The sequence below is a fragment of the Monodon monoceros genome, unplaced genomic scaffold (genome assembly GCF_005190385.1).
Source record: "Monodon monoceros isolate NGI ecotype Baffin Bay Population unplaced genomic scaffold, NGI_Narwhal_1 Super_Scaffold_12, whole genome shotgun sequence".
NCBI classification, from domain to species: Eukaryota; Metazoa; Chordata; class Mammalia; order Artiodactyla; family Monodontidae; genus Monodon; species Monodon monoceros.
This window is the reverse complement of record NW_021703768.1, coordinates 77259699-77285498: the sequence shown is the minus strand read 5'-3', so window position 1 is coordinate 77285498 and position 25800 is coordinate 77259699. Positions and strand designations below refer to the sequence as shown.

The 25800-nt window shown below is 35.2% G+C and overlaps 1 protein-coding gene across 6 annotated transcripts in view; it reads left to right on the top strand.

The window, feature by feature from the left end:
- TTC37 (tetratricopeptide repeat domain 37) overlaps positions 1–25800 on the top strand; it is an 85874-nt gene that overhangs the window by 30399 nt on the left and 29675 nt on the right. For 5 of the 6 annotated variants that reach the window (XM_029218085.1, XM_029218087.1, XM_029218088.1 and 2 more), the window contains 17 exons: positions 250–376; positions 1003–1182; positions 1509–1633; positions 2561–2814; positions 3999–4101; positions 6297–6473; positions 6562–6706; positions 6870–6948; positions 7037–7098; positions 7212–7268; positions 8686–8754; positions 10793–10867; positions 12087–12228; positions 14314–14407; positions 17012–17089; positions 19781–19905; positions 20936–21059. In XM_029218085.1, coding sequence (XP_029073918.1) covers positions 250–376; positions 1003–1182; positions 1509–1633; positions 2561–2814; positions 3999–4101; positions 6297–6473; positions 6562–6706; positions 6870–6948; positions 7037–7098; positions 7212–7268; positions 8686–8754; positions 10793–10867; positions 12087–12228; positions 14314–14407; positions 17012–17089; positions 19781–19905; positions 20936–21059 — 2016 coding nt within the window. The remainder of the gene's footprint in view (positions 1–249; positions 377–1002; positions 1183–1508; positions 1634–2560; positions 2815–3998; positions 4102–6296; positions 6474–6561; positions 6707–6869; positions 6949–7036; positions 7099–7211; positions 7269–8685; positions 8755–10792; positions 10868–12086; positions 12229–14313; positions 14408–17011; positions 17090–19780; positions 19906–20935; positions 21060–25800) is intronic. The other variant, XM_029218089.1, reaches the window with a different exon arrangement.

Here is a 25800-nt window from a genome sequence, read left to right as displayed (position 1 = left end):
CATGATGGGTTTGAAATCTCATTAGCTGATCATAATGTTCAGTAAGCACGTATAATGTTCGGTTTTAAGTTTGGTTTCCTCTTCTAATCATTTTTTTTTCTCATGATCTATATCCTAAAGTAATGACTTGCTTCTAATTTACCATCCTTGAATAAGTCAAACTTTGATTGTTCCAACTAGGTGTCTCCTTTTTTTTTTTTTAATCTATCTATTTATCTGAATATTCCTTTCTTCCCTTTTGTGACTTAGTTTTCAGCTAGCTCTTGAGAAAGATGCTGAAGTTGCTGAATATCATTACCAACTTGGGTTAACATATTGGTCTATGGGTGAAGAAACAAGAAAAGATAAAACAAAGGCTCTTACCCATTTTCTAAAGGTAACATATGCTATTTAGTTCTTAGTTGAAATGGATTCATTATGAAATCAAATCTAATAATCAAATAAGTTAGGTACTTAAAATTACCCTTTACTGATTTTTTTTTGTGTTTCATCTCTCACACATAAGGTTTTGTGAGAATGTTGTATGGGTTTTCAAGGAGAAAATTAAATCATAAAAATGTAAAAGTTACTAATTTAAGAAACACGTGTTATAGAAAATGAGACATAAATACCTTTGGAAAACAATACTGTTTTTAGGTAATTTCCACTGTACTTTTATTGGCATGTGAGTCTTATATACTTCTACGTGTTTAACTTCTTATATTTTAGATGTGTAACAGCTAGAAGTTTTACATTCCTATCTTGACTCATAGAAACAGATTGATGAAATAATAACTCTAATTTCACATTTCTTTTAGCAGAGAAATAGTATTTTTATATTTGTTTGTTTTCTGTAACTGGTGATGGCCAGTTTTCATGTCTGCTTTAAATCTTACGTTAAAGGATGTTTTGGTATATTTTTGTATATTTAATTTTTTTCTTTAATCTGTGTATTTATCTTTTGTGTTTTTAAAGGGACCCATCCAAACAAACTTTAATATTCTGTTATTATCAATTTTTCAGGCTGCCAAACTGGATACATACATGGGCAAAGTTTTCTGCTATTTAGGTCATTATTACAGGGATGTAGTAGGAGATAGAAACAGAGCCCGTGGATGTTACAGGAAAGCTTTTGAATTAGATGACACTGATGCTGAATCTGGAGCTGCAGCAGTTGACTTAAGTGTAGAGCTTGAAGAGATGGTATGTCTAATAATTTAAACACTTTTGTCTTTTTATTTTATCCTGAGTATAGAAATAGAAATATTTTTATATGTGTACTTGAAAGTTATTTTTTAATTTTTATTTGTAGATGCTATAGAAATATTTCTGCCACTGCTTATAGAGTAAATTTTCTTTTTATTGGCAGATATTAAATTACTTAATGTTGAAAGTGTGGTTCAGTATATACCAGTGTAAGTTTAAAAAATCAAAAGTGGTAAATGAAAATATATCTGTTTACTTTACATAAGTGTTCAGTATTTTTATAATATTTAATATCTCTAACACTAGTCTTTTCTTCTTATTAGGAAACTGCCTTAGCTATCCTAACAACAGTCACTCAAAAGGCAAGTGCTGGAGCGGCAAAATGGGCCTGGCTTAGGCGAGGACTATACTATTTAAAAGCTGGTCAACATTCTCAAGCAGTGGCTGAGTAAGGCACCTTTCTATATTTAACCTCTGATAGACAGCCTAATGGTTCCTTAAATTAAACTCCATTTATATCCAAAATGAACTTATAAGTTGCCTCATACCAGGTTGTATTTCGAGGGAAGAAATAGCAAAATTTATTTATGGTTCATTGGTTCTTACTATCTGCACGGCACTGGAATTACAAAATTGCATTAACTGATGTCCTTGTGTTAAGGAGAGAGCCGTCCAGGGAAGTGAAGTCTTAATAGTATCATGTATATAGCAGGTTCTCAATAGAAATTTAAGGAATGATAAAAAGCCAAGGTTAATATCTTTGTTGTTCTCCCACTGACAAGCATTGTTTTGGGGAAGGGGAGACACTGGCAGCTTAAAGGGCGTTTGGAGCAGCTCATTTTTAGTAGTTTGGTTTGAACCATGTAAAGAAAATATGTTTGAGTGAAAGTTGTTCTGATTTATGTTAATACCTAGAATACAGGCATTTAAAATTTTTTCATGGCTTTGGAATCTGTTCAGAAATTTAAAGCATGCCTGTTGTTGCTATTTTTCAACTCTCATATTTTGTTTTGGTAGGAGGCTTTTTGGGGACTTATAGACTGTGATGAGGCATATTGAGATATATACCTATTCTGGTAGGATAGGAAACTGGAGTTCTCCTACATAGTCCAGGGAAATAAATTTTGGTGAGCATTTCTTCAAAAATTTATTTTGTTTTTATTCATTCTAAAATTACAATAAAATTTCTTAGTATGAAAAAACCCATGTCATAAAAGGAACAGGTATACTTGCTTTAAATAAATATGGTTTTCACTTTTATCCATAGGAGGAACCATGGATATGTGTGATTCAGTTAAATTACTTTGTATTTTTCTTTCAGATATGGAAGTAGTTCTATTACTTTTAGTTCTCTTACTCTTTCTTGAAATTTTAGTTTACAGGCAGCATTGAGGGCAGACCCAAAGGACTTCAATTGTTGGGAGTCATTAGGAGAGGCATATTTAAGCAGAGGTGGCTATACAACAGCCTTGAAATCCTTCACAAAAGCCAGTGAGCTGAACCCCGAATCCACATACAGTGTATTTAAGGTTGCAGCAATACAGCAAATCCTAGGCAAATATAAAGAGGCGGTAGCTCAATACCAGCTGATCATTAAAAAGAAAGAAGATTATGTGCCTGCTTTGAAAGGTAATTTCTCTTTAATAGCTCCTTTGTCTTTTGTGATACTGAAGTATAAAATCCTTGAATAAATTTCTAAATGTATCGAGTAACTTGAAAAGGACTTCTTTAGTCAACAGCAAGTGTCCGGTATGAACCGTTTATAGTATAGCTTGTTATATAGATTTGAATATAGAAAGATGAAATTTTGTTTCATAACAGTTAATAAATAGTAATATGATAGAGATTTAGCTTTTAGATAAATAGTATGATAGCTGTGGGATCTAAAAACAGATCTCTAAAACAAGAATTTCCCTGCTCTTATATTTTGATAATTAATTCACTATATTCTCAGAATATCTTAATACCTTTTAGTTACTTTGTAAATTACAGAATCTCATTTTTAAACTTTTTGAACTTTAGAGGCAACTTGCATTGTTTTGTAATTATCTAAATTAATTTTAGTTCCTTTATAGATACCTGTTCCTTCTTAACAAATTATTTTCGGTGATTTAAAGTAAAACACCACCATCCATATTTAATTAATTTTTTAATGATTACTTCTAACCATTAACAAAAAACCTCGAGCTCATTATATTTGCTTCCCTCCTTTTCCTTTTCCTTTTTAAAGAAACAGTGGGGGGTTTAATTCAGAAATAGTGTATGTTTTAAGTGACATGTAACTTAGGCCTTGAAACCCTTTTTAAAAAATTTTTTTATAAAACTCCCTAACAGAAGAAGAACTCACATTTATTACATGTTTACTGGCCACTTTAGGAAATTGCTGTTTCATTTAATTTTGATAGTATAGTTTGCTACATAGTTTTGAATATAAAGAGGTCAAATCTTGTTTCACAACAACCTAATAAATAGTAATATGATAGCAAGTAGCATCATATTAGATATTATTAGGTAATATCCCCATTTTCAAAGCTAAGATTTTAAGAGGTAAGTAATTTGCCCAAAATCAAGGAAATTCTTAGGTTCCATAGATAGTTTTTATCTTTTAGTACATGTTTACTCCAGCAGAACCCGGCCATTTGAATTCTTTAATAAATGCATCAAGACCATGCTTAAAGATAACTTTTATAAAATACCATTAAGTTTTGTTTTCTGGAAAGTGGCTGTAATATAGCACCAATGAATTTATTTGATGTTCATTCTCAGTGTTTCTTTTACATAATTTTAACAACTACAAACTTACCTGATTTTAGGTTTGGGTGAATGCCATCTCATGATGGCAAAAGCAGCTCTAGTTGATTATCTTGATGGAAAAGCTGTAGACTACATAGAGAAAGCACTGGAATATTTTACTCGGTTAGTATCATTATTTATGAGTCTATTTTCTTAGTATTATATAATAAAGCCAATTTTAGGAAATCATGCTTTGTTTATCCTGTTAGCTATAGCAATCATTATTCAGAATCTCAAACATAAAAGAGTAACAGACTAGTCAGTTAATTCTGTAACATACATATTGTATTAATTTTGCACTGGGGAACAGATACAATTTCTTGCTTTTAGCAGCTGACATGCTGGAAGCATAGAGAAGGATGGGAAGGAAGAAGCAGTCAGCTAGTGGAGCAACAGCTTGGGTACCACGTGCTATTGTTCTCTTTCAGGAGACCTAGAGATGCAAGTATCTCTAATTGGAACTGATTGGAAAATGGGGCTTCAGGTGCACAATAGGCTTTACATTCAGTGATCAGGGCCCATTTTAGACTAATTAGTAGGGCTGAAGGTGAAGGGGGATGAGCAATCTGATTGCTCCTGGAGAGAATCTGTGTAGGAAAAGAAGTGATGTCAAATAACAAGAAATAAATCAGAAAGATTTCAGTAAATCTGGTTATTTTATAGAACTAAATTCATTAGTTAGGTAGAAGTGTTATTTGTGATAGATGACTAAAAAGTACTCAAGTTAGACATAGAATTAAATTTGTTTGCTCTTAAACATCTTTCTTGTGCTTCACTTCCTTTCTTTCCCTACTTGCCCTCTCCTGTGTGTCATGTTGATTTGCTTGCTCTAGAATTGCTTTGCTTTGAACATGAACCAAATCTGAAATGAAAACTTCATTCTTTTCTCCCACTAATTTTTATTGCTACTTTTCAAGTCTTATGTAATACATATAGCTCTTTCCAAAGAGGAAGGTATTGTGAAGAGGGGTGTAATTTGTTTGAACTAGTATTTAAGGGTAAATGTGAACATTTGAGTGATGATACTTCAGCTACAAATACTGCCTTTCTGAGTCTGGGGAATTTTGTTCTGGATAACACTCACAACTAATTATGAGGAGGTATACAAAACTTTTAAAGTGATATCCCCACATTTATATTTACTTTACTTCTAGATTTAAAGTTCACACTACCACAGTTCTAGTGTAAGGGTGATAGAAGTTATTTCACTTTACAGATATTTTATTTTTTATTGAACTTAAAAGGAGATAAGAGTTTAGGTTGCTAAAGTTGCCAGTGTTTTCTTTTCTGTTTTCCTCTCTGTTTTCTTCTTTCATGCTGTCAAGTTTAGAAATTACACTAAGATATTTAGGCAAAAGAGCTACAAATAGTGTCCTTCCTCCTGATCCTCATAGTGGGCTTTCAGTGATGACTGCAGTAATTAATCTTGTTTCTCAGGAAGACATTGAAAAATGATTTTTGGCTGGACTCCATGAGTAGAAAAGGCTATGAAAAATGTTCCATCTGCTTGCCCATCTGCCAGCAACATAGCTGTTTGTGATAGCTGATTATCGAGACTTGGCTTAATTGAGAAATTGCTGTGTTTTATTTGTAAGATTTTGAGAAGAGAAAAGTGAAGAGAAATGAATAACTGAGATTTTCTCATTCTAAAAAGAAGTGCCCTTTATCACCATAATTAATATTTTTATTTACTTTTTGAGCTTGTCCACTGAGTCTTTCTTGCTTCAATAAATACGGTTTTTCACATTCTCATATTTAGATTTTTGGTATTCTTGATCTCAGAGAGTAAAAATCCTTTGGACTACCAAATATATTTTATATTTACTAGTCCTTTTTTTTTTTCTTAATATGTGAGGGAAGATCTGCAAGCAAAACCTAAGTTTATTATAATCAACTATGAGACAGTTACCAACTTTACTGCTTTGCTTTTTGTTTAAATAGACAAACACAAAAAGCATAGTTTAAAAAATTCAGTATTAAAGGTAAATTGGTCCTGGAAAATTTATTGATTTATTTATGTGATTTCTGCTGCTTCTAAGAAAAATGATAAAGAGTACCAAAGAAATGTTTGCAAAGTTTCTGTCACTTAAAACAGTCAATTCCTTCTCCTTCACCTCTTCCTTTCTTCATAATAAGGAGGTGATAAGATATAAGATGGCTAGAAGGAATTCAGTAAAGCATTTACTGCATTTAGCTAAAGAACTAAATCAAAATTGTGTGTATACTTTTTCTGTTTTAATTGTATGTAGTAGTGAGGGAGATAAACGCCATACATTTTGGAAATAATTTGTAAGAATCACACTGTTTCTTTTTTTTAGGGCTCTGCAGCATCGAGCTGATGTGTCTTGCCTTTGGAAGCTAGTTGGGGATGCTTGTACCAGTCTGTATGCTGTCTCACTATCTAAAGTGAATGTTAGTGTCTTAGGAGCCCTCCTAGGTCAGAAAGAAGGAAAACAAGTATTAAAGAAAAATGAGCTCCTCCATCTTGGAGGAAGGTAATTTACAAAGATTGCCAGTGGATGACATTCAAATCGAATTAGAACATCATAAAACAATATAACATTCACTTTTATATTTCTATAGGTGTTATGGTCGTGCATTAAAACTGATGTCTACATCTAACACGTGGTGTGATCTTGGAATTAATTATTATCGCCAAGCACAACATCTAGCAGAAACAGGCAGCAAGTCAAATGATCTTCAGGAGCTATTGGAGAAATCTTTGCATGTATGGTTTTGAGAAATTTTTCATAAACTTTTTAAAAAACTAAGGGCTTTTCTGAAAGATGCTTTTGATAAAGTAAATTCTGTAGTGTTTTCACATGAAACCACACTTACCTTGATATAAATGCTGATATTCTGAGAAAATTTTATCTACTTTTACTTTTCAGTGTCTGAAAAAGGCTGTGAGACTTGACAGTAATAATCACTTATACTGGAATGCTCTTGGTGTAGTTTCATGTTACAGTGGTAAGAAATGAGTAACACTTCAATATTTTTAGAAGATTGCCTGTTTTCAGGCAGTAAAGTTCAGTTTTATCGAAATTGTATTTTTCAGGTATTAGAAATTATGCCCTTGCTCAGCACTGTTTCATCAAATCAATCCAATCAGAACAAATTGTGAGTGTTACGTGTCTCTGTCTATGCAAAATAACTTCAAAATTTAGTGTTAATGATTTTCTGAGACTGCTATGTAGACAAGGGATCTAATTTTGTATATGTGTGTTTTTTAGAATGCTGTTGCATGGACAAACTTGGGAGTGTTGTACCTTGCAAATGAAAAGATTGAGGTACATATATTGTCTGTTTTGTCCTATTAAAAGTAAAGAACATTTTCTATATATGTTCTCTTCATAATACCTTAACTTGTTGTGGAGAAATACTTTGCACATTGTTATCTATCCAGCATGCTCTCTAATATGCTAGATCATTGATAGCATTCACTTTATTATATTGAATAATGAATGTGTAAGATTTCCCTTTTCATGTCACAAGAAGTTTCTGGTTTTATAATTATGTTATTTTTTTCATTTGGAGATTAAAGTAATTCTGTTATGAATTATTTGGTTTTTTTTTTATCTTTACACATTAAGAGGAGTCCCATGTAGGCTGTGTTGGGGGTGGGGTGATGAAGTAAGGGCATTTATTAGTACTCTCCAGAAACTTAAATTTAACCTTTGCTTGGTAATTTAGATTTGGCTTTAGCAGATATTAATCCCTTTACATGCCACGGTGTAAATTGTCATACTTGAAGAGTTGTATATAGAGAATTGGAACTACAGTAATGGGGAGCATGTTTATAGGTCATGTTTGGAAGTTTCCACAAATCTATATATAATAGCACATCTGTACTGTTTTGTGTTTCAGCCAGTATATTGAATATCATCCTTTTAAAATAGCTTCAGTGGTATTCTCAGGGATACATGAAGTCACTGCAGAGATTGCTTTAGAAGATTGTAAATAGAATGAAGAAAAATATTAATTTGGATCTTAAAATATGTGAAAATATTTTTAAAAATTTAAACAAAGATAAGTCTTAGTTAACAAGCTACGAATGTGGTTTTATGGTAGTGTGGTACAGTTGTTGCCCATGAGCTTACTTTCTTATGAGAAAAAAAGACTGTTTCCTGCCACACATAGATAGATTATTGGGAAAACAATACAAAGCAGCATATAATAAGTTATTCTTTGTAGCAGAAAAAAAAGCATATGATTTAAAGTGTCCAAGTGGGGTAACTTGAAAGTTTCCTAACTGTTTAGCTCAGATTTATGTTGACCACTCCTTTCGCCCAGTAGCAGGTCTCAGACCTCACTGGTTGGTAGTTTTTATCTTCCCAGTTGAGCTCCAAGAGAGGGGAATAGATTCAGCCTTCTCTGATTGTTTCCATCAGACCTGTGGCTTAGCAAATAGATGGGTAATTGGTTCAAAGTTCTGCAGGCTATGAGGTAGACACCTACAGTGCCCTTTCATTGAGGACCAGAATCCCTAAGCCTGTAGAGAAATCTGTTGAATCCGGGACTCTTTCAGGACTATATTTAAGACATAGTTGTAAGCATTGCCAATTGTGCTTAAACAGTGAAGTTTTAGGTTCATTTGTATTTATGTTTTCAAGTCTGGCTTTTCTTATTCTCTTATGCTTTTTAAATATAAGTGCTTTAATATAAAGTTTATAAAATGGCTTGTTATTTTTTGCCTTTTTTTCCTAGCAAGCTCATGAAGCTTTCAAAATGGCTCAATCCCTTGATCCATCTTATTTAATGTGCTGGATTGGACAAGTAAGATATATAACATATAGTTATTAATAATCTGTTTTATAACTAACATGTTAATAGAAAGTGGTATAAATAACGTGTCAATATAAACAACACTGATAATAATGATAGCATTTGAGGGCTTTGTGCCAGTTGCTGTGCTAGGCTCTTTGTGTGTGGAAGTTGAAACTAAAAGATCCTAAGTATCATGCCCAAGGTCGTACAGCTTGTAATGATTAAGCTTTGATTTGAGGGGCTTTGAACACCATAATTCTGCCATTATTATTCTTAAAAAATAAACCTAGAACTCTGTTAACATACATTTATCAAAAAATGAACATTTACAAAGATCATTTTGATTATGTTTTCTCATTTTCTGTAAAATCTTCATATTTGATTTGGTACTTGTTTATGAGTGCCCCCCTGCCCCCAGCAAAGTTTAGATTTTTGTACTGCCAAATAAGAATCAGGTTACTAGTCTGAGTCTGTCACTTACTAATTGTTTTACCTTAACATATCACTTCTGGATTTCATTTTTCTTACCTGAAAAAGAAGGGGATTGGCCTGAGTGGGCTCCAAGGTCTTGTCTAGTTGAGAAGTTGTAATAAATTAGTAAGTGGTTGATTGTTTCAGTTCAGAGGCTAGTGGGAGCATCACCCCTATTAGAAAATCATTAATCAGGGATTAGATATCTTCTTTTATACTTTGACTCTTGGGTCTGATTCTAGTTAATCGGTGAAACATGCAGAGTTAGGAAAGGCAAACTCCTGTTGCCATTAGCTGTGGTAGCATCTGGGAGCAGTGGCATTACTACACTAATCTCTATGTAAGGTTTTGGACCCAGGGGGCCTGAGCATTTGCATTTCTAACTGCTCCCAACTGAGGACGATGCTGGTGGTCCAGGGCCTTCACTTTGAGTAACACTGCTGTAGGTCAGTAGGTTTGAGATGCTCATCAGAGTTACTTAAGTATTTTTTTTCTTATTTTTTTTAATTTATTTTTTAAATTTTATTTATGTTTGGCTGCATTGGGTCTTCATTGCTGCACGTGGGCTTTCTCTAGTTGCGGCAAGTGGGGGCTACTCTTCGTTGCGGTGCGTGGGCTTCTTATTGCAGTGGCTTCTCTTGTTGCAGAGCGTGGGCTTCAGTAGTTGTGGCATGCGGATTCAGTAGTTGTAGCTCGTGGGCTCTGGAGCGCAGGCTCAATATTTGTGGCGCACGGGCTTAGTTGCTCCGTGGCTTGTGGGATCTTCCCGGACCAGGGCTCGAACCTGTGTCCCCTGCATTGGCAGGCAGATTCTTAACCACTGTGCCACCAGGGAAGTCCCTTTTCTTATTTTTAAATTATTTCTGTTCTTAAAAATAATTTATTTCAGGAGGTAATTAGTAGATTTAATTAAAATGGTAACAATAGAGTGCGGCTTAATATTAATTTCTTAATTAGTAATGTATGATAACTAAAAAAAAACCCCTGCTTTCTTATAAAAGATAGATGAGCTTTAAAGTAATTTTAACTATCACATAATCTATGAAGTCAGTGGCATAGATATAATATTTAAAATCCTGAGGCAGTTTTAAAAAATAAACATGATGAGACTCTACCCAGATCTATGGAAGCTAGATTTCTAGGGGAGAGGATCTCCTTTTTAAAAGCTTTCCAGTTGAATCTGAGGGGACCCTGTGATTAACAACTCTAATCCAGACAAATACCAGTATGAATAGATTGCGGGGAGGGAAGGGAGAAGGTAGCATAGCTTTATCAGTGTTCTGAGGAATTTTACGTGGATTATTTCACTAACTCCCTGGTTGCAAATGGAGTTCTGCAAGCATCTGTCAGCTTAAGGGCTGATTTAACAAGTCATTCTGGTCCTCTGATCCATGGGAATACGGTAGCCAAGATTGAAAAAGAAGTTAACTTTGCTTTTAAGCACAGCTAGTAAACCTTTGGTTCCTCCAAAGAGTTTCATTTATTATTATTATTGTTAGTAGGAGTAGTGGTAGTAGTAATAGTAGTAGTAGTAGTCCTTTTAAACACATTAAGAGCCTCCTTTTTCCTTTTATAGGCTCTAATTGCAGAGACAGTTGGAAGTTATGACACCATGGATCTCTTCAGGCACACTACAGAACTCAGTATGCACGTAAGAATTTGAGCATTCTTCAGGATTCATTAATGAATAAAGTACTGTCCTTCTTGAGAAATGGAATACATAGTGGTATCAGATGTTAATGATAGCAGTTGTCCCTACTCTTCATTCTTTCTTAAAAAACAGATTAAACTGTCATTAAAGAGCTGATGAAGAAATGACATTGGGATTCAATAGATGAAGTAGTCATGTAGAATAGAAACTGAGACTCAAAAAAAAACCACCATCGACAGATGAATGGATAAAGAAGATGTGGCACATATATACAATGGAATATTACTCAGCCATAAAAAGAGACAAAATTGGGTTATTTGTAGTGAGATGGATGGACCTAGAGTCTGTCATACAGAGTGAAGTAAGTCAGAAAGAGAAAAACAAATACCATATGCCAATACATACATATGGAATCTAAAAAAAAAAAGGTTCTGAAGAACCTAGGGGCAGGACAGGAATAAAGACACAGATGTAGAGAATGGACTTGAGGACATGGGGAGGGGGAATGGTAAGCTGAGACGAAGTGAGAGAGTGGCATGGACATATATACACTACCAAATGTAAAATAGATAGCTAGTGGGAAGCAGCCGCATAACGCAGGGAGATCACCTCATGCTTTGTGACCACCTGGAGGGGTGGGACAGGGAGGGTGGGAGAGAGACGCAAGAGGGAGGGGATATGGGGATATATGTGTACTTATAGCTGATTTAGTTTGTTATACAGCAGCAACTAACACAACAATGTAAAGCAATTATACTCCAATAAGGATGTTAAAAAAACAAACTGGTACGTCCATACCTACGGAATGCTAAGCAATAAAAAGGAAACTATTAATACAAAAAAAATGAGATAAATACTAGACTTGGTTGACATTTCTCGATTATTTATGAAAGTGTTTTAGAATTCTTTTGATTGGTAATTATTTGTTTGACCTATGGAAATGATGCTGAGAAGAAGCAAACCAACCCATCAGAAGGGGCTCTGTTTTTTCCCCTGTATTTATCCTGCTTGATTCTTCTACTTAGGTTTGAAGCAAGTGATTTAAATATGTTCTTAGCTGTGTTGTATCATAGTGACCCTTTATTTAAAGGCACTTACCAGTTGACTTAGAAGACTAAGATGTGATATTTACTGTATTGAAGTACATTGTTTCATTTCTTAATTTTTCTTGGAAGATTTATTACCCTGTGTCTACTTGTTAACTTTGGCCTTTTTACAGACGGAAGGAGCAATAGGTTATGCGTATTGGGTCTGTACAACATTGCAAGATAAAAGCAACAGAGACACGGAGCTGTACCAGTACAACATCCTCCAGATGAATGCAATTCCAGCAGCACAAGTGGTTTTGAGTAAATACACAGGTAGGCACCTGTTATACAATGGCAAGATATATGAATAATTGTTGAGATAATTTAAAGAATTTAAATTAATTAAATTTAAAGTTAATTCCAAATTAAATATTAGCTCCTTAAGACATGAATTTGCCCTTTCCCCCCCACGGCCAAGTATTCTGCTTTTTAAACTTTACTAAAGATTTTTGAAGAGTGCTGAAAATTGTTATTACCTATTGATTCAAGGTAGAAGTGATTTCCATGTTGTCATAGGAAGCATTTTGGAGCCTAATGGTCCTGAGTTGCTGCTGTTCTAGCTCTGCTGTTTACTTTCTCTGCAGTCTTAGGCCAAGTATTTTACTTGCCTTAATTAATCTTGGGAAGTAGAGATAATAATACTGAGGTTGCAGAGATGTGAGAATTCAATGAGGTAATATGCTTTAAGTTCCAAACCCAGTACCTTTAACGTCCCACTTTAACACCTAATCTTTCTTCAACATACTGGAAAAATATGTTTAGGCTTAGGAAAAGGACAGAATGGTGAAATTTAGTTAACCATCTATTGTAATAATTTTCTTCCTTAATAAAACTAACATTGGGTTTAGTCTCAGCTCCACCACTTAGTAGCCATGATGAAACCTTGGGCTTATTACCAAATTGAATTTTAGTTTTCCTACCTATAATACAAGAGTGAAAGTATCTATTGCTTAGGGTTTAATGAGATGATATATATAAAATGTTATGCAGAGTACCTGGCATATCTTAGATGCTCAAGAAATGTTAGTTTCACTAGCATCTTATTTATCCCTCGACAAAATTCTAATAAAGAAGCAAGGCGTTTAAGCAGTAATATTGACAGTTGAATAATATGAAGAATCAGATAAACTGAAAAGCAGAAGAGAAAATGCCTCATCATTGTAATATGCAGGATGGTAATACTCTTCCTGCATTGGGCCTGGGGCACTTGAGTAGAAGGCAGTTCATTTATAAACATCAGCACTTCGGGACATTAAAATGTTATGCAGTGTGCCCAAATGAATGACTCTAATGAATACCTAGAGCCTCTGAGAAAGTGTATGATCAGAAATTTTATTGATAGGTTTCCTTACAGAATGGGAAACATTTGTGAAGGGTTTACATAAAAAGGTAAATTTTTAGCTGTCTGCAAAATTCAGATACCTAGAACAACAAACAGTCTCTGACAGTTATAAATAGCTAGGTTTTTGAGTCTGTAGTGGAGCCGTATCGTATATTCATTTAACAAATTCAATTATATGTGCTTGGCCAAAAAAATATTAATTTAGAAGCAGAAAAGAGAGGGGGGGACAAGAGAAAATGCAGATAAATCATTTGTCCTGCTGACCGTTGGCCTCAGGGTGAGAATGGATGAAGGTTATGGGTCTCTTCTTTATTTGACTCAGTTTGGTGACCTTCTTGTGTGATGACCTAAGAATTTTGCAGGAATCATTTTAACCGTGTGATTTTTACCTTATGCTTTGACAGTTAGAACCTAACCATCACATAAGATGTGATTATACTCTACTCCGTAGGCTTGCTTCCCAACACAAGTTGATCAGATGTGTTTCTTTCTCCTTTGCATGTTAGTAGATATATGATGTTTTTTGACATTAGAATTCAAAATACTACACTGAAAGTGCCCAAATCATCTTCTGTTTCTAGAGTACAATACTGAATTTTTAAAAAAATATATAGAAATTGGAATAGAACCACCAAGAGAAATTGTTGCTAAATTTAATCCCAGGAAGGTTTAAGTGACTAGCCAAAGAACTGGATTTCCTTACAGTTCAAATGACCCGTTTTAACATGAGCTATGATTTCAAATTGTTATACCTTTGGGAATAAAGTGTTTAAACTTTAAAACATAAGTAGAAGCCATATGTAACTCTAGATGTTACTCAGTAATTTAAAAGAGTTCTGAAATGATTACTGGTATTTTATAGTCAGGATAAAATCAGACTACTATTCTTAGCAATGCCCATGACCTCAGGAAATAATCTAGTGTTTAAAATGTTGAAAAAAATTAAAAATAAAACTCATATTTTACAAACACAACCATTATGCACATGCAAAGAAAAGATATTTTTGGATTTCCAGAAAGAATTCAGAATTATGCTCCAGCTTTCACAATGTTGGGTTACTTAAATGAACATCTACAACTGAAGAAGGAAGCAGCAGATGCATACCAAAGGTAAAGGCTCCCTTTAATTGAAATGTGGTCCTTATTTGTCAGTTGGCCTTTTAAAGATATTAGTCTCATTTTCATGAAGAAGGTACTAATAAAATGTTCTGATTCTTTTCCTGATCTTTCATTATTTATTATTATTACATTTTGTATATGAAAAGATACAGTTCTAAATTTTCAGCTATATTTTTCTGTTGCTCAACCTGAGAGAAAGAGAGGAAGAGAGAGACAGAGAGAAAAAAATAAAAACCAAACCAGAAAACCTCTCAGGTTTTAGAAAAATCTGTCCCTTTACAGTTTGTCTCGCTTTATTATTAAAGACATGTGTTTATTCAGAGAAGAAATGAGATTTAAGGCATGAGAAAAAATTACATGTTATTTTGAATCACTTTAATGTCTACTATATCATATTTATTCATTCAGTAAATATTTGTTAAACTGCTATGTGTCAAGCAGTGTCCTTGGCAGTGGCAATTTAGCAGTGAGTTAAAACAAACACAGGCTCAGTTCTCATGGAGCTCATGTTCTGGTGGAGGGGAGGCGCATTGTAAGCTAATAAACATCTGTGATGGTAACAATTGCTAGGAAAGAAAATCAAAGTAAAGTAAAGGGCTAGACACTAGAGAGGCAAGCAGCAAATTTGAGATAGGTTTAAGAGGTAGGTTTCCTAAGGAGGCAATTAAGGCCTGACCTGAATGAAGTGAGGCCACAAGCCATTTGGTTATCAGGGAAAGAGCATTCCAGGCAGAAGGAACAGCAAGAACAAGTGCTCTGAAGCAGGAGTGGACTTGGTATGTTGAAGAAACAAGGACAGCGTGCTTGAGTGAGATGACCAGCCGGGAGAGTGAGAGGAAATGAAATCAACTTGAAGTTTTATTCTCTACAAATTAATTGATCTGTGGGGCTTCCCTGGTGACGCAGTGGTTAAGAATCTGCCTGCCAATGCAGGGGACACAGGTTCGAGCCCTGGTCCGGGAAGATCCCACATGCCGTAGAGCAGCTAAGCCCGTCCGCCACAACTACTGAGCCTGCGCTCTAGAGCCCGCGAGCCACAACTACTGATCCCGCATGCCACAACTACAGAAGCCCATGCACCTAGAGTCGGTGCTCCACAACAAAAGAAGCCACTGTAATGAGAAGCCCATGCAATGCAACGAAGAGTAGCCCCCGCTTGCCACAACTAGAGAAAGCCTGTGTGCACCAACAAAGACCCAACGCTGCCAAAAATAAATAAAAATTAAAAAAAAAATTAATCGATCTGTGAATAAGAAAATCACTGTTGATCTCATGAGTACTAGACGAAAAGTTAAAAGACCTGATTGCCTAACCTCTGAGGCACATCACTGCCCTAAATCTAAATAAACAGATGTTTAGAAGAAACCTTGTCAGATAATAAATAATCGAGGTGTCCCAAATGCTTTGCCATCCTCGTATGGATCTCTCTGTAGTTAAAGAAGTAATCACTAGATGGTACTGGAGGCTGTATAATCAAGAAGTTATTTTGCCAGGTGTATGTGGAGAGAGGTTTATGAAAACCCACAATTCTATTTCTTTCAACGTTACAATAAAGTTACCAATAAAGAAACTGTAGAAATTTGATAGGATACAACAGTGAGCAGGATTTTTAAACAGAGAAAACTAGGCAGCTTTAGAATGCTTGCTACTTTTTTTGGTATACATTATAATCACAAATATTGTGAGTGTAACACTGGTTATACCTTTGCTTAAAATGGCAACTCCATAGTCACTTGGATACACACCACTCTTTCTTGACTGATCACCACTGTTGTTTTCTCCTTAAACAAGTATTTGAGACTTGAAATTACAAATTAGGTATAAATCTAACCACAGGTACAGCCTTATAATATGATACTGTTTCTGTAATACTATCTTTTAGACTTCTCTGGCAAATTTTTGTTTTTCATGTAACATCAGGGGCATTAAAAGCTTTTCTTGGCTATTTCTCCCTGGCTAATCTTTAACAGAAAAAAAAAAGTCATTAAATATCCAACTCCTTTGGTTGTTGAGACATTTCCCTGCTTGCCCAAAGGGGACTGAGCATGAGAAGGTAAAAATATGGGCCGTCAGCATGTTGTTGTATTTATTCTAAGCCTCTTGGGACTCCTGATGACTCATTCCCTTCTCTGAATTCATTATTGCCTAAATATCTTTCTGTATGTAGCAGGAAAACGCACATGAAAGCACTCAATTTCCTGGCTTCCTACGTCAAACTTCTAGTATATAAATAATTTTAAGAGTGTACTATGTACTTCAAATTCTGTACACTTCAAATATGTCAAAACTTTAAAACATCAACCCAGCTGTTCCCCATGTTTAGATTAAAATCTTTGGAATATTTAAAGCTCAAGTATGGTAAGTGATTTCTCTTATTAAGAGGTCACTTTTTATTATTTTCCTGACAATCTAAAATCTATTAAGTGCTTTTGTGGTACCAGTTTAATAAAATATAAATAAGCTGTTATGGAACTAGTTAAATAATTAGTAGAATTAAATGAAGAAAACAAAAATCTGTAGATTCAGTTAAGGAGGAAGAGTAAAAGAATGCTGTTGCACGTAGATAATTTAAAATACCTTGTCCTTTTTTTAAAGGGCAATTTTGTTGTTACAGACTGCAGAAGACAGAGATGCTTATAATGTTACAATAAGAAATTATGGCAGATTGTTATGGTAAGCATATTTTTTTCCCATTAATTCCATGAACCTAACAGGTTTTTCTGGTGAAAGCTGTGGGGTTAGTGAGGTGATGACCAGTTTCCAGAGTAGCGGGTTGTGTATGAATGAGTACGATGATGACGTTCCCCCAGGATACATCATTCCCACTGTACCAAGCTGTGTTAACAGTTTCCTGTCCCTGTAGTGACCCCTAGCCCCAGTGTCCTTTGTGAGGACCAGGTTTAGAACTGATGTTTGTGAACTAGACAGGAGAGGTAGTTACTGTTTCTAATAGTAGAAGCCTAGTTAATTGGAAGAGGATTAGATTTATTCTGATTTGAGGTATATTCTTAAACTGGGGGTGGGATTAAGGGTCCAGAAACCCTTTTGAGATAGTACACAAAAATTTTTGTATGTGTGCATTTTGGGGGTGGGGAGGGAGCAATATCACTTTCTTCAGAGTCTCAAAGACTTCCGACTTCAAAAAAAAATTGAAAAAAAAATAGGCTGGAAACCAATTGTTTCAGAGGATAGAACTTGGTTGGGACAGTAGGAGTGTTAGTGGGAGGAAGACTTTTGGCTCAAGGAGGCATTCCTCAAATTGAGAGCTGCCCCAAAATTCAATGTTCCAGTTTGAAACACATTATTAGAACTATAGTTTGATATTTTGGGATTAGTACCTACATCTTTTAAGGAGCTACATAGTAGAAATCGGAGGTAGCCAGTTCGTTTCTTTTATAACCGTGTAACTGAATCGTATCTATAGACAGAAAATTTTCCCTGTTTTGATTGCTTCTCCTTTTAATTCTTTTAAATCGTTGTGTTTAGGAGTTGATAGAGCTCTGTCAGTTCCAAAATTTTGTTGTAAGAAACTGTATGGAGCAAAGCATCTGTTCTCTTTAGTTAGATGTTTCATATAATGTAACTGTTTTAGAAGAAAATTTATACCTCCCATTGAAAATAGGTCATCTGATTTCTTTTTAATTTGTTTTTATTATGAAATATATTAAACATGCAAAACATAGCAATAGAGTATGGAGCATAATTTAGTGAATAGTCACCATTCAGATATAACAGATCTTAAAATTCTGTTAATAGGTTTCAGGTTTCTTTTTCAAAAAAAAAAGTTACAAATAAAGTTGAAGCCCCTTGTGCCCTTCTCTAGTTCCATTCTTTTCGCTACAAAAGTTATCAAATGTTTGAAGATAGTGTTCATTAAAAAAATACTTTAAAAATACATGTATGGGGGGCTTCCCTGGTGGCACAGTGGTTAAGAATCTGCTTGCCAATGCAGGGGACACGGGTTCGAGCCCTGGTCTGGGAGGATCCCACATGCCGCAGAGCAGCTAAGCCCGTATACTACAACTACTGAGCCTGCGGTCTAGAGCCTGCATGCCACAACTACTGAAGCCTGTGCGCCTAGAGCTGGTGCTCCACAACAAGGGAAGCCACTGCAGTGAGAGGGATGTGCATCACAACGTAGAGTAACCCCCGCTCACCACAACTAGAGAAAGCCCACGTGCAGCAACGAAGACCCAGTGCAGCCAAAAATAAACAAATTAGATTAATTAATTAAAAAAATACATGTATGTATCCATAAACAATCTAAGGTAGTCCTCTTCCCTTCATTAAATATTTATCAAAATTTGAGTTAATGGATTTTTAAATTCTTTCACTTTCATAAAATTAATTTTAGAAGCAAATATTGCCTATATTTTTAGCTCCCACCCACACCTCCAAGATTAAAAAGATTTTATGAAAAGATTTCTAATAACACATTAAAAATAGAAGCAGTTTCTGATTATAGTGATAGATACCAGAAATCAGAGTCTCAAAGGTTCAGTGAGTCTGTTCCAGGTGGTGGCAGCTTCTCTTCATTTTTAAGTAAACAAAACACGTTTTTTTATTTTGTTGTTATTAAAAAGCATTCTAGGGGCTTCCCTGGTGGTGCAGTGGTTGAGGGTCTGCCTGCCGATGCAGGGGACGCGGGTTTGTGCCCGATCCGGGAGGATCCCACGTGCTGCGGAGTGGCTAGGCCCGTGAGCCATGGCCGCTGAGCCTGCGCGTTCGGAGCCTGTGCTCTGCAACGGGAGAGGCAAAAACAGTGAGAGGGCCCCAAAACCCGCAAAAAAAAAAAAAAAAAAAAGCGTTCTACTTTAGTATCATGTATAACAATTTTTACTTTTATTCCTATTAAATGCCGAAAAGATAATGTATAGTTTTGTCTGTGGGATTTTAGTGTATCTATATGCCCTCCAAAAAAATGGATGTGCAGATATACAGTTTACACGGAGGCTGGGTTTGGTTATGACTTGCTAAGCTTGTCAAAGATGCTCATAGGGTAATATTTAACTAACATATTAAGCTTAAAAAATTAGAGTTCTATATCAAAGTCAACTTGAAATTATTTTTATAACAGAGTTTAATTCAAGTTTGTTAAAAAAAAAAGACAGTTTGTAATTCAGCAGAACTGTTCATTTTCACACATAATTTAAAAGTGTGAAGTTAAATCCCCCTAGTGCATCCTGTTTGAAATAAGTGATAACGCCTTCTATTTTAGTATAAGCCTTTTCTACAGCTTTAACACTGATAGATGAAGTAGATTAAGTTGTTAAAAGAGCTTTAGTATAATAATATTTCTGAATTTTGATGATATAAGCCAAAATGATTTTTGATATTAAAAGTAAGTTATGTTTTGCTTCTTAGTTCTGTTGGTGAATATGATAAAGCTATCCAGGCTTTTAAGTCAACACCCCTTGAGGAGTTAGAAGACATCATAGGTTTTGGATTGGCTTTATTTATGAAGGGTCTGTATAAAGAGAGCAGCAAAGGTAAGTGCGTTGCTTAAAGTTAAAGTATACTTTCTACTTTTCCAGAGCTGAGAAGAATTTAATCATGATGAGCTTACATACAGAAAGATGTAATATTAAGATGGGGGTAGGGGTTGCAGTGTTTATTAAAACTCTGACTGAAAGTCAGGAACGTTAAGAGGTACTTTTTATCTGTTCCTTCCTTTAGTACATTATTATGATGAATAGTCTTTTTAGCAGTGTTGCGAACTGAATTTTATCTTTATTATTTAGATGAGGAAACAGACCCAAGATCACTTAGGGTACGTGTATAAGGTAGCATTTGAAAGCAAGTATTTACTACTCCACAGTGTTTCAATATACATTTCTGATAAATGAAGGCCTCAACCATTGTTAGTAATAATACATTTTGGTTTCTCCAAAAATGCTTATTGAGTGCATTTCCACATATATGGCCCAGCCTATGTGTGTGCAGCTCATTTTAAGTACTGCTTAATGGAGTTGCTGGTCTGTACATGGGAATCTGGGTGATACCTCAATGGCTCTAGACCTCCACTTCTTTTGAAGATAGTAATTCAAACCTGCCTATAGATTCTAAAGAAGGAAATTGAGAAATATCACATAATAACCCAAATGATATTCCCAGAATCACCTTGGAACAGCTAAACCAATTTAGATATTCTAAATTTTTATTCCATTCACTTGAGATCAAGGGAACAATAAGATGTAATTTTAGTTAGACCCTTCTAAAAAATAGGATTAGGTGGGCTTCCCTGGTGGCGCAGTGGTTGAGAGCCCGCCTGCCGATGCAGGGGACACGGGTTCGTGCCCCGGTCAGGGAAGATCCCACGTGCCGCGGAGCGGCTGGGCCCGTGAGCCATGGCCTCTGAGCCTGCGCGTCCGCAGCCTGTGCTCCGCAACCGGAGAGGCCACAACAGTGAGAGGCCCGCGTACCGCGCAAAAAAAAAAAAAAAAAAAAGTATTAGGAAAGGAAATATCCCACCATTTGCTTCTATATTGTTTTGTTTTTGTTTCCAACTCTATGTGACAGCCTACGAGAGAGCCTTGTCTACTGTTGAATCAGAGCAAGACAAAGCTCATATCTTGACAGCTCTGGCAATAGCGGAGTATAAACAAGGAAAAATGGACGTAGCCAAGACATTGTTATTTAAATGGTATGTATAGTTGACATCAACACTCGACATGACCAGATACTTAAATATTGGGTTAAAATTTGGAGGAACATAAAGTGAAGTTCTTAATGTTTCAGGAACATTTTTGTGAACAAAAGGGATTGGACCCACCTGGTTCTGAACTGACAGTCACAGGTGGAGCTAGAGATCATGGCTTAATTTTAAATTCTGGATTCATCCAATCCTTCAAAACCATCCTGTACTCTGTGTGTATTATTTATTTTTTAAAAACAGTAATTGATCAGCTGATCTCTTCGGATCATAAAATTTTAATGAAGGCAGTCATTAACTGGCTTGTTTCTGGCCCTGTAAGTTCCCAAAGAGACTTTTTTTCCTCTTTCGTATTCAGGTTAACCTGATAAAGTTCATTTAAAGTTGAGTCTTTAAAAATGTGTATATACACCAATATAAATTGTAACTGTTTCTTTATTTTTGGAATAATTTAATAAAATAACAGTCTCTGATATCTGTGATTACTTATATGGTATTTTTTTTTAAATAATTTATTTTATTTTATTTTTGGCTGCGTTGGGTCTTGGTTGTTGTGCGTGGGCTTTTCTCTGGTTGCAGTGAGCAGGGGCTACTCTTCATTGTATGCAGGCTTCTTTTTCTTTAATTTTTAAATTTTATTGTATTTATTTTTTTATACAGCAGGTTCTTATTAGTCATCAGTTTTATACACATCAGTATATACCTGTCAATGCCAATCGCCCAGTTCATCACACCACCATCCCCACACCCCGGCCGCTTTCCCTGCTTGCTGTCCATACGTTTGTTCTCTACATCTGTGTCTCAGTTTCTGCCCTGCAAACCGGTTCATCTGTACCATTTTTCTAGGTTCCACATATATGCGTTAACATACGATATTTGTTTTTCTCTTTCTGACTTACTTCACTCTGTATGATTGTCTCTACATCCATCCACGTCTAAACAAATGACCCAATTTTGTTCCTTTTTATGGCTGAGTACTATTCCATTGTATATATGTACCACATCTTCTTTATCCATTCATCTGTCTCTGGACATTTAAGTTGCTTCCATGACCTGACTATAAATAGTAAATAGTAAATAGTGCTGCAGTAAATAGTTCTGCAATGAACATTGGGATGCATGTGTCTTTTTGAATTATGGTTTTCTCTGGGTATATGCCCAGTAGTGGGATTGCTGAATCATATGGTAATTCTATTTTTAGTTTTTTAAGGAACCTCCATACTGTTCTCCATAGTGGCTGTATCAATTTACTTTCCCACCAACAGTGCAAAAGGGTTCCCTTTTCTCTGCACCCTCTCCAGCATTTGATGTTTGTAGATTTTCTGATGATGCCCATTCTAACTGGTGTGAGGTGATACCTCATTGTAGTTTTGATTTGCATTTCTCTGATAATTAGTGATGTTGAGCAGCTTTTCATGTGCTTCTTCACCACCTGTATGTCTCCTTTGGAGAAATGTCTATTTAGGTCTTCTGCCCATTTTTGGATTGGGTTGTTTGTTTTTTTAATATTGAGCTGCATGAGCTGTTTATATATTTTGGGGATTAATCCTTTGTCCATTGATTCGTTTGCAAATATTTTGTCCCATTCTGAGGGTTGTCTTTTCATCTTGTTTATGGTTTCCTTTGCTGTGCAAAAGCTTTTAAGTTTCATTAGGTCCCATTTGTTTATTTTTGTTTTTATTTCCATTACTCTAAGAGGTGGATCAAAAAAGATCTTGCTGTGATTTATGTCAAAGAGTGTTCTTCCTATGTTTTCCTCTAAGAGTTTTATAGTGTCCGGTCTTACATTTAGGTCTCTAATCCGTCTTCAGTTTATTTTTGTGTATGGTGTTAGGAAGTGTTCTAATTTCATTCTTTTAGATGTAGCTGTCCAGTTTTCCCAGCACCACTTATTGAAGAGACTGTCTTTTCTATATTGTACAGCCTTGGCTCCTTTGTCATAGATTAGTTGACCATAGGTGCATGGGTTTATCTCTGGGCTTTCTATCTTGTTCCATTGATCTATATTTCTGTTTTTGTGCCAGTACCATATTGTCTTGATTACTGTAGCTTTATAGTAAAGTCTGAAGTCACAGAGTCTGATTCCTCCAGCTCCGTTTTTTTCCCTCAAGACTGGCTACTTGGGGTCTTTTGTGTCTCCATACAAATTTTAAGATTTTTTGTTCTAGTTCCGTAAAAAATGCCATTAGTAATTTCATAGGGATAGCATTGAATCTGTAGATTGCTTTGGGTACTATAGTCATTTTCACAATATTGATTCTTCTAATCCAAGAACATGGTATATCTCTCCATCTGTTGGTATCATCTTTAATTTCTTTCATCAGTGTCTTATAGATTTCTGCATACAGGTCTTTTGTCTCCCTAGGTAGGTTTATTCCTAGGTATTTTATTCTTTTTGCTGCAATGGTAAATGGGAGTATTTCCTTAATTTCTCTTTCAGATTTTTCATCATTAGTGTATAGGAATGCAAGAGATTTCTGTATATTAATTTTGTATCCTGCAATTTTACCAGATTCACTGATTAGCTCTAGTAGTTTTCTGGTGGCATCTTTAGGATTCTCTACGTAGAGTATCATGTCATCTGCAAACAGTGACAGTTTTACTTCTTCTTTTCCAATTTGTATTCCTTTTATGCCTTTCTTCTCTGATTTCCACGGTTAGGACTTCCATAACTATGTTGAATAATAGTGGTGAGAGTGGACATCCTTGTTCCTGATCTTAGAGGAAATGCTTTCAGTTTTTCACCACTGAGAATGATGTTTACTGTGGGTTTGTTGTATATGGACTTTATTATGTTGAGGTAGGTTCCCTCTCTGCCCACTTTCTGGAGAGTTTTTATCATAAATTGGTGTTGAATTTTGTCAAAAGCTTTTTCTGCATCTATTGAGATGATCATATGGTTTTTATTCAATTTGTTAATATGGTGTATCACATTGGTTGATTTGCGTATATTGAACAGTCCTTGCATCCCTGGGATAAATCCCACTTGATCATGGTGTATGATCCTTTTAATGTGTTGCTGGATTGTGTTTGTTAATTTTTTGTTGAGGATTTTTGCATCTATATTCATCAGTGATATTGGTCTGTAATTTTCTTTTCTTGTAGCATCTTTGTCTGGTTTTAGTATCAGTGTGATGGTGGCCTCATAGAATGAGTTTGGGAGTTTTCCTTCCTCTGCAATATTTTGGAAGAGTTTGAGAAGGATGGGTGTTAGCTCTTCTCTAAATGTTTGATAGAATTCACCTGTGAAGCTATCTGGTCCTGGACTTTTGTTTGTTGGAAGATTTTTAATCACAGTTTCAATTTCATATCTTGTGATTGGTCTGTTCATATTTTCTATTTCTTCTTGGTTCAGTCTTGGAAGGTTATACCTTTCTAAGAATTTGTCCATCTCTTCCAGGTTGTCCATTTTATTGGCATAGAGTTGCTTGTAGTAGTTTCTTAGGATACTTTGTATTTCTGTGGTGTCTGTTGTAACTTCTCCTTTTTCATTTCTAATTCTATTGATTTGAGTCCTCTCCCTCTTTTTCTTGATGAGTCTGGTTAATGGTTTATCAATTTTGTTTAGCTTCTCCAAGAACCAGCTTTTAGTTTTATTGATCATGCTATTGTTTTCTTTGTTTCTATTTCATTTATTTCTGCTCTGATCTTTATGATTTCTTTCCTTCTGCTAACTTTGGGTTTTGTTTGTTCTTCTTTCTCTAGTTCCTTTAGGTGTAAGGTTAGATTGTTTATTTGAGATTTTTGTTTCTTGAGGTAGGCTTGTATAGCTATAAACGTCCCTCTTAGAACTGCTTTTGCTGCATCCTATAGGTTTTGGATCGTCATGTTTTCATTGTCATTTGTCTCTAGGTATTTTTTGATTTCCTCTTCGATTTCTTCAGTGATCTCTTGGTTATTCAGTAACATATTGTTCAGCCTCCATGTGTTTGTGTTTTTTATGTTTTTTTCCCTGTAATTGATTTCTAATCTCATAGCATTGTGGTCAGAAAAGATGCTTTATATGATTTCAGTTTTCTTAAATTTACTGAGGCTTGATTTGTGACCCAAGATGTGATCTATCCTGGAGAATGTTCTGTGTGCACTTGAGAAGAAAGTGTAATCTGCTGCTTTTGGATGGAATGTCCTATAAATATCAGTTAAATCTATCTTGTCTATTGTGTCATTTAAAGCTTGTGTTTCCGTATTTATTTTCAATTTGGGTGATCTGTCCATTGGTGTAAATGAGGTGTTAAAGTCCCCCACTATTATTGTGTTACTGTCGATTTCCTCTTTTATAGCTGTTAGCAGTTGCCTTATGTATTGAGATGCTCCTATGTTGCATGCATATATATTTATAATTGTTATATCTTCTTCTTGGATTGATCCCTTGATCATTATGTAGTGTCGTTCCTTGTCTCTTGTAACATTCTTTATTTTAAAGTCTGTTTTATCTGATATGAGTATTGCTACTCCAGCTTTCTTTTGATTTCCATTTGCATGGAATATCTTTTTCCATCCCCTCACTTTCAGTCTGAATGTGTCCCTAGGTCTGAAGTGGTTCTCTTGTAGACAGCATATATATGGGTCTTGTTTTTGTATCCATTCAGCAAGCCTGTGTCTTTTTGTTGGAGCATTTAATCCATTCATGTTTAATTTAGTTATCGATATGTATGTTCCTATGACCATTTTCTTAATAGTTTTATGTTTGTTTTTGTAGGTCCTTTTCTTCTCTTGTGTTTCCCACTTAGAG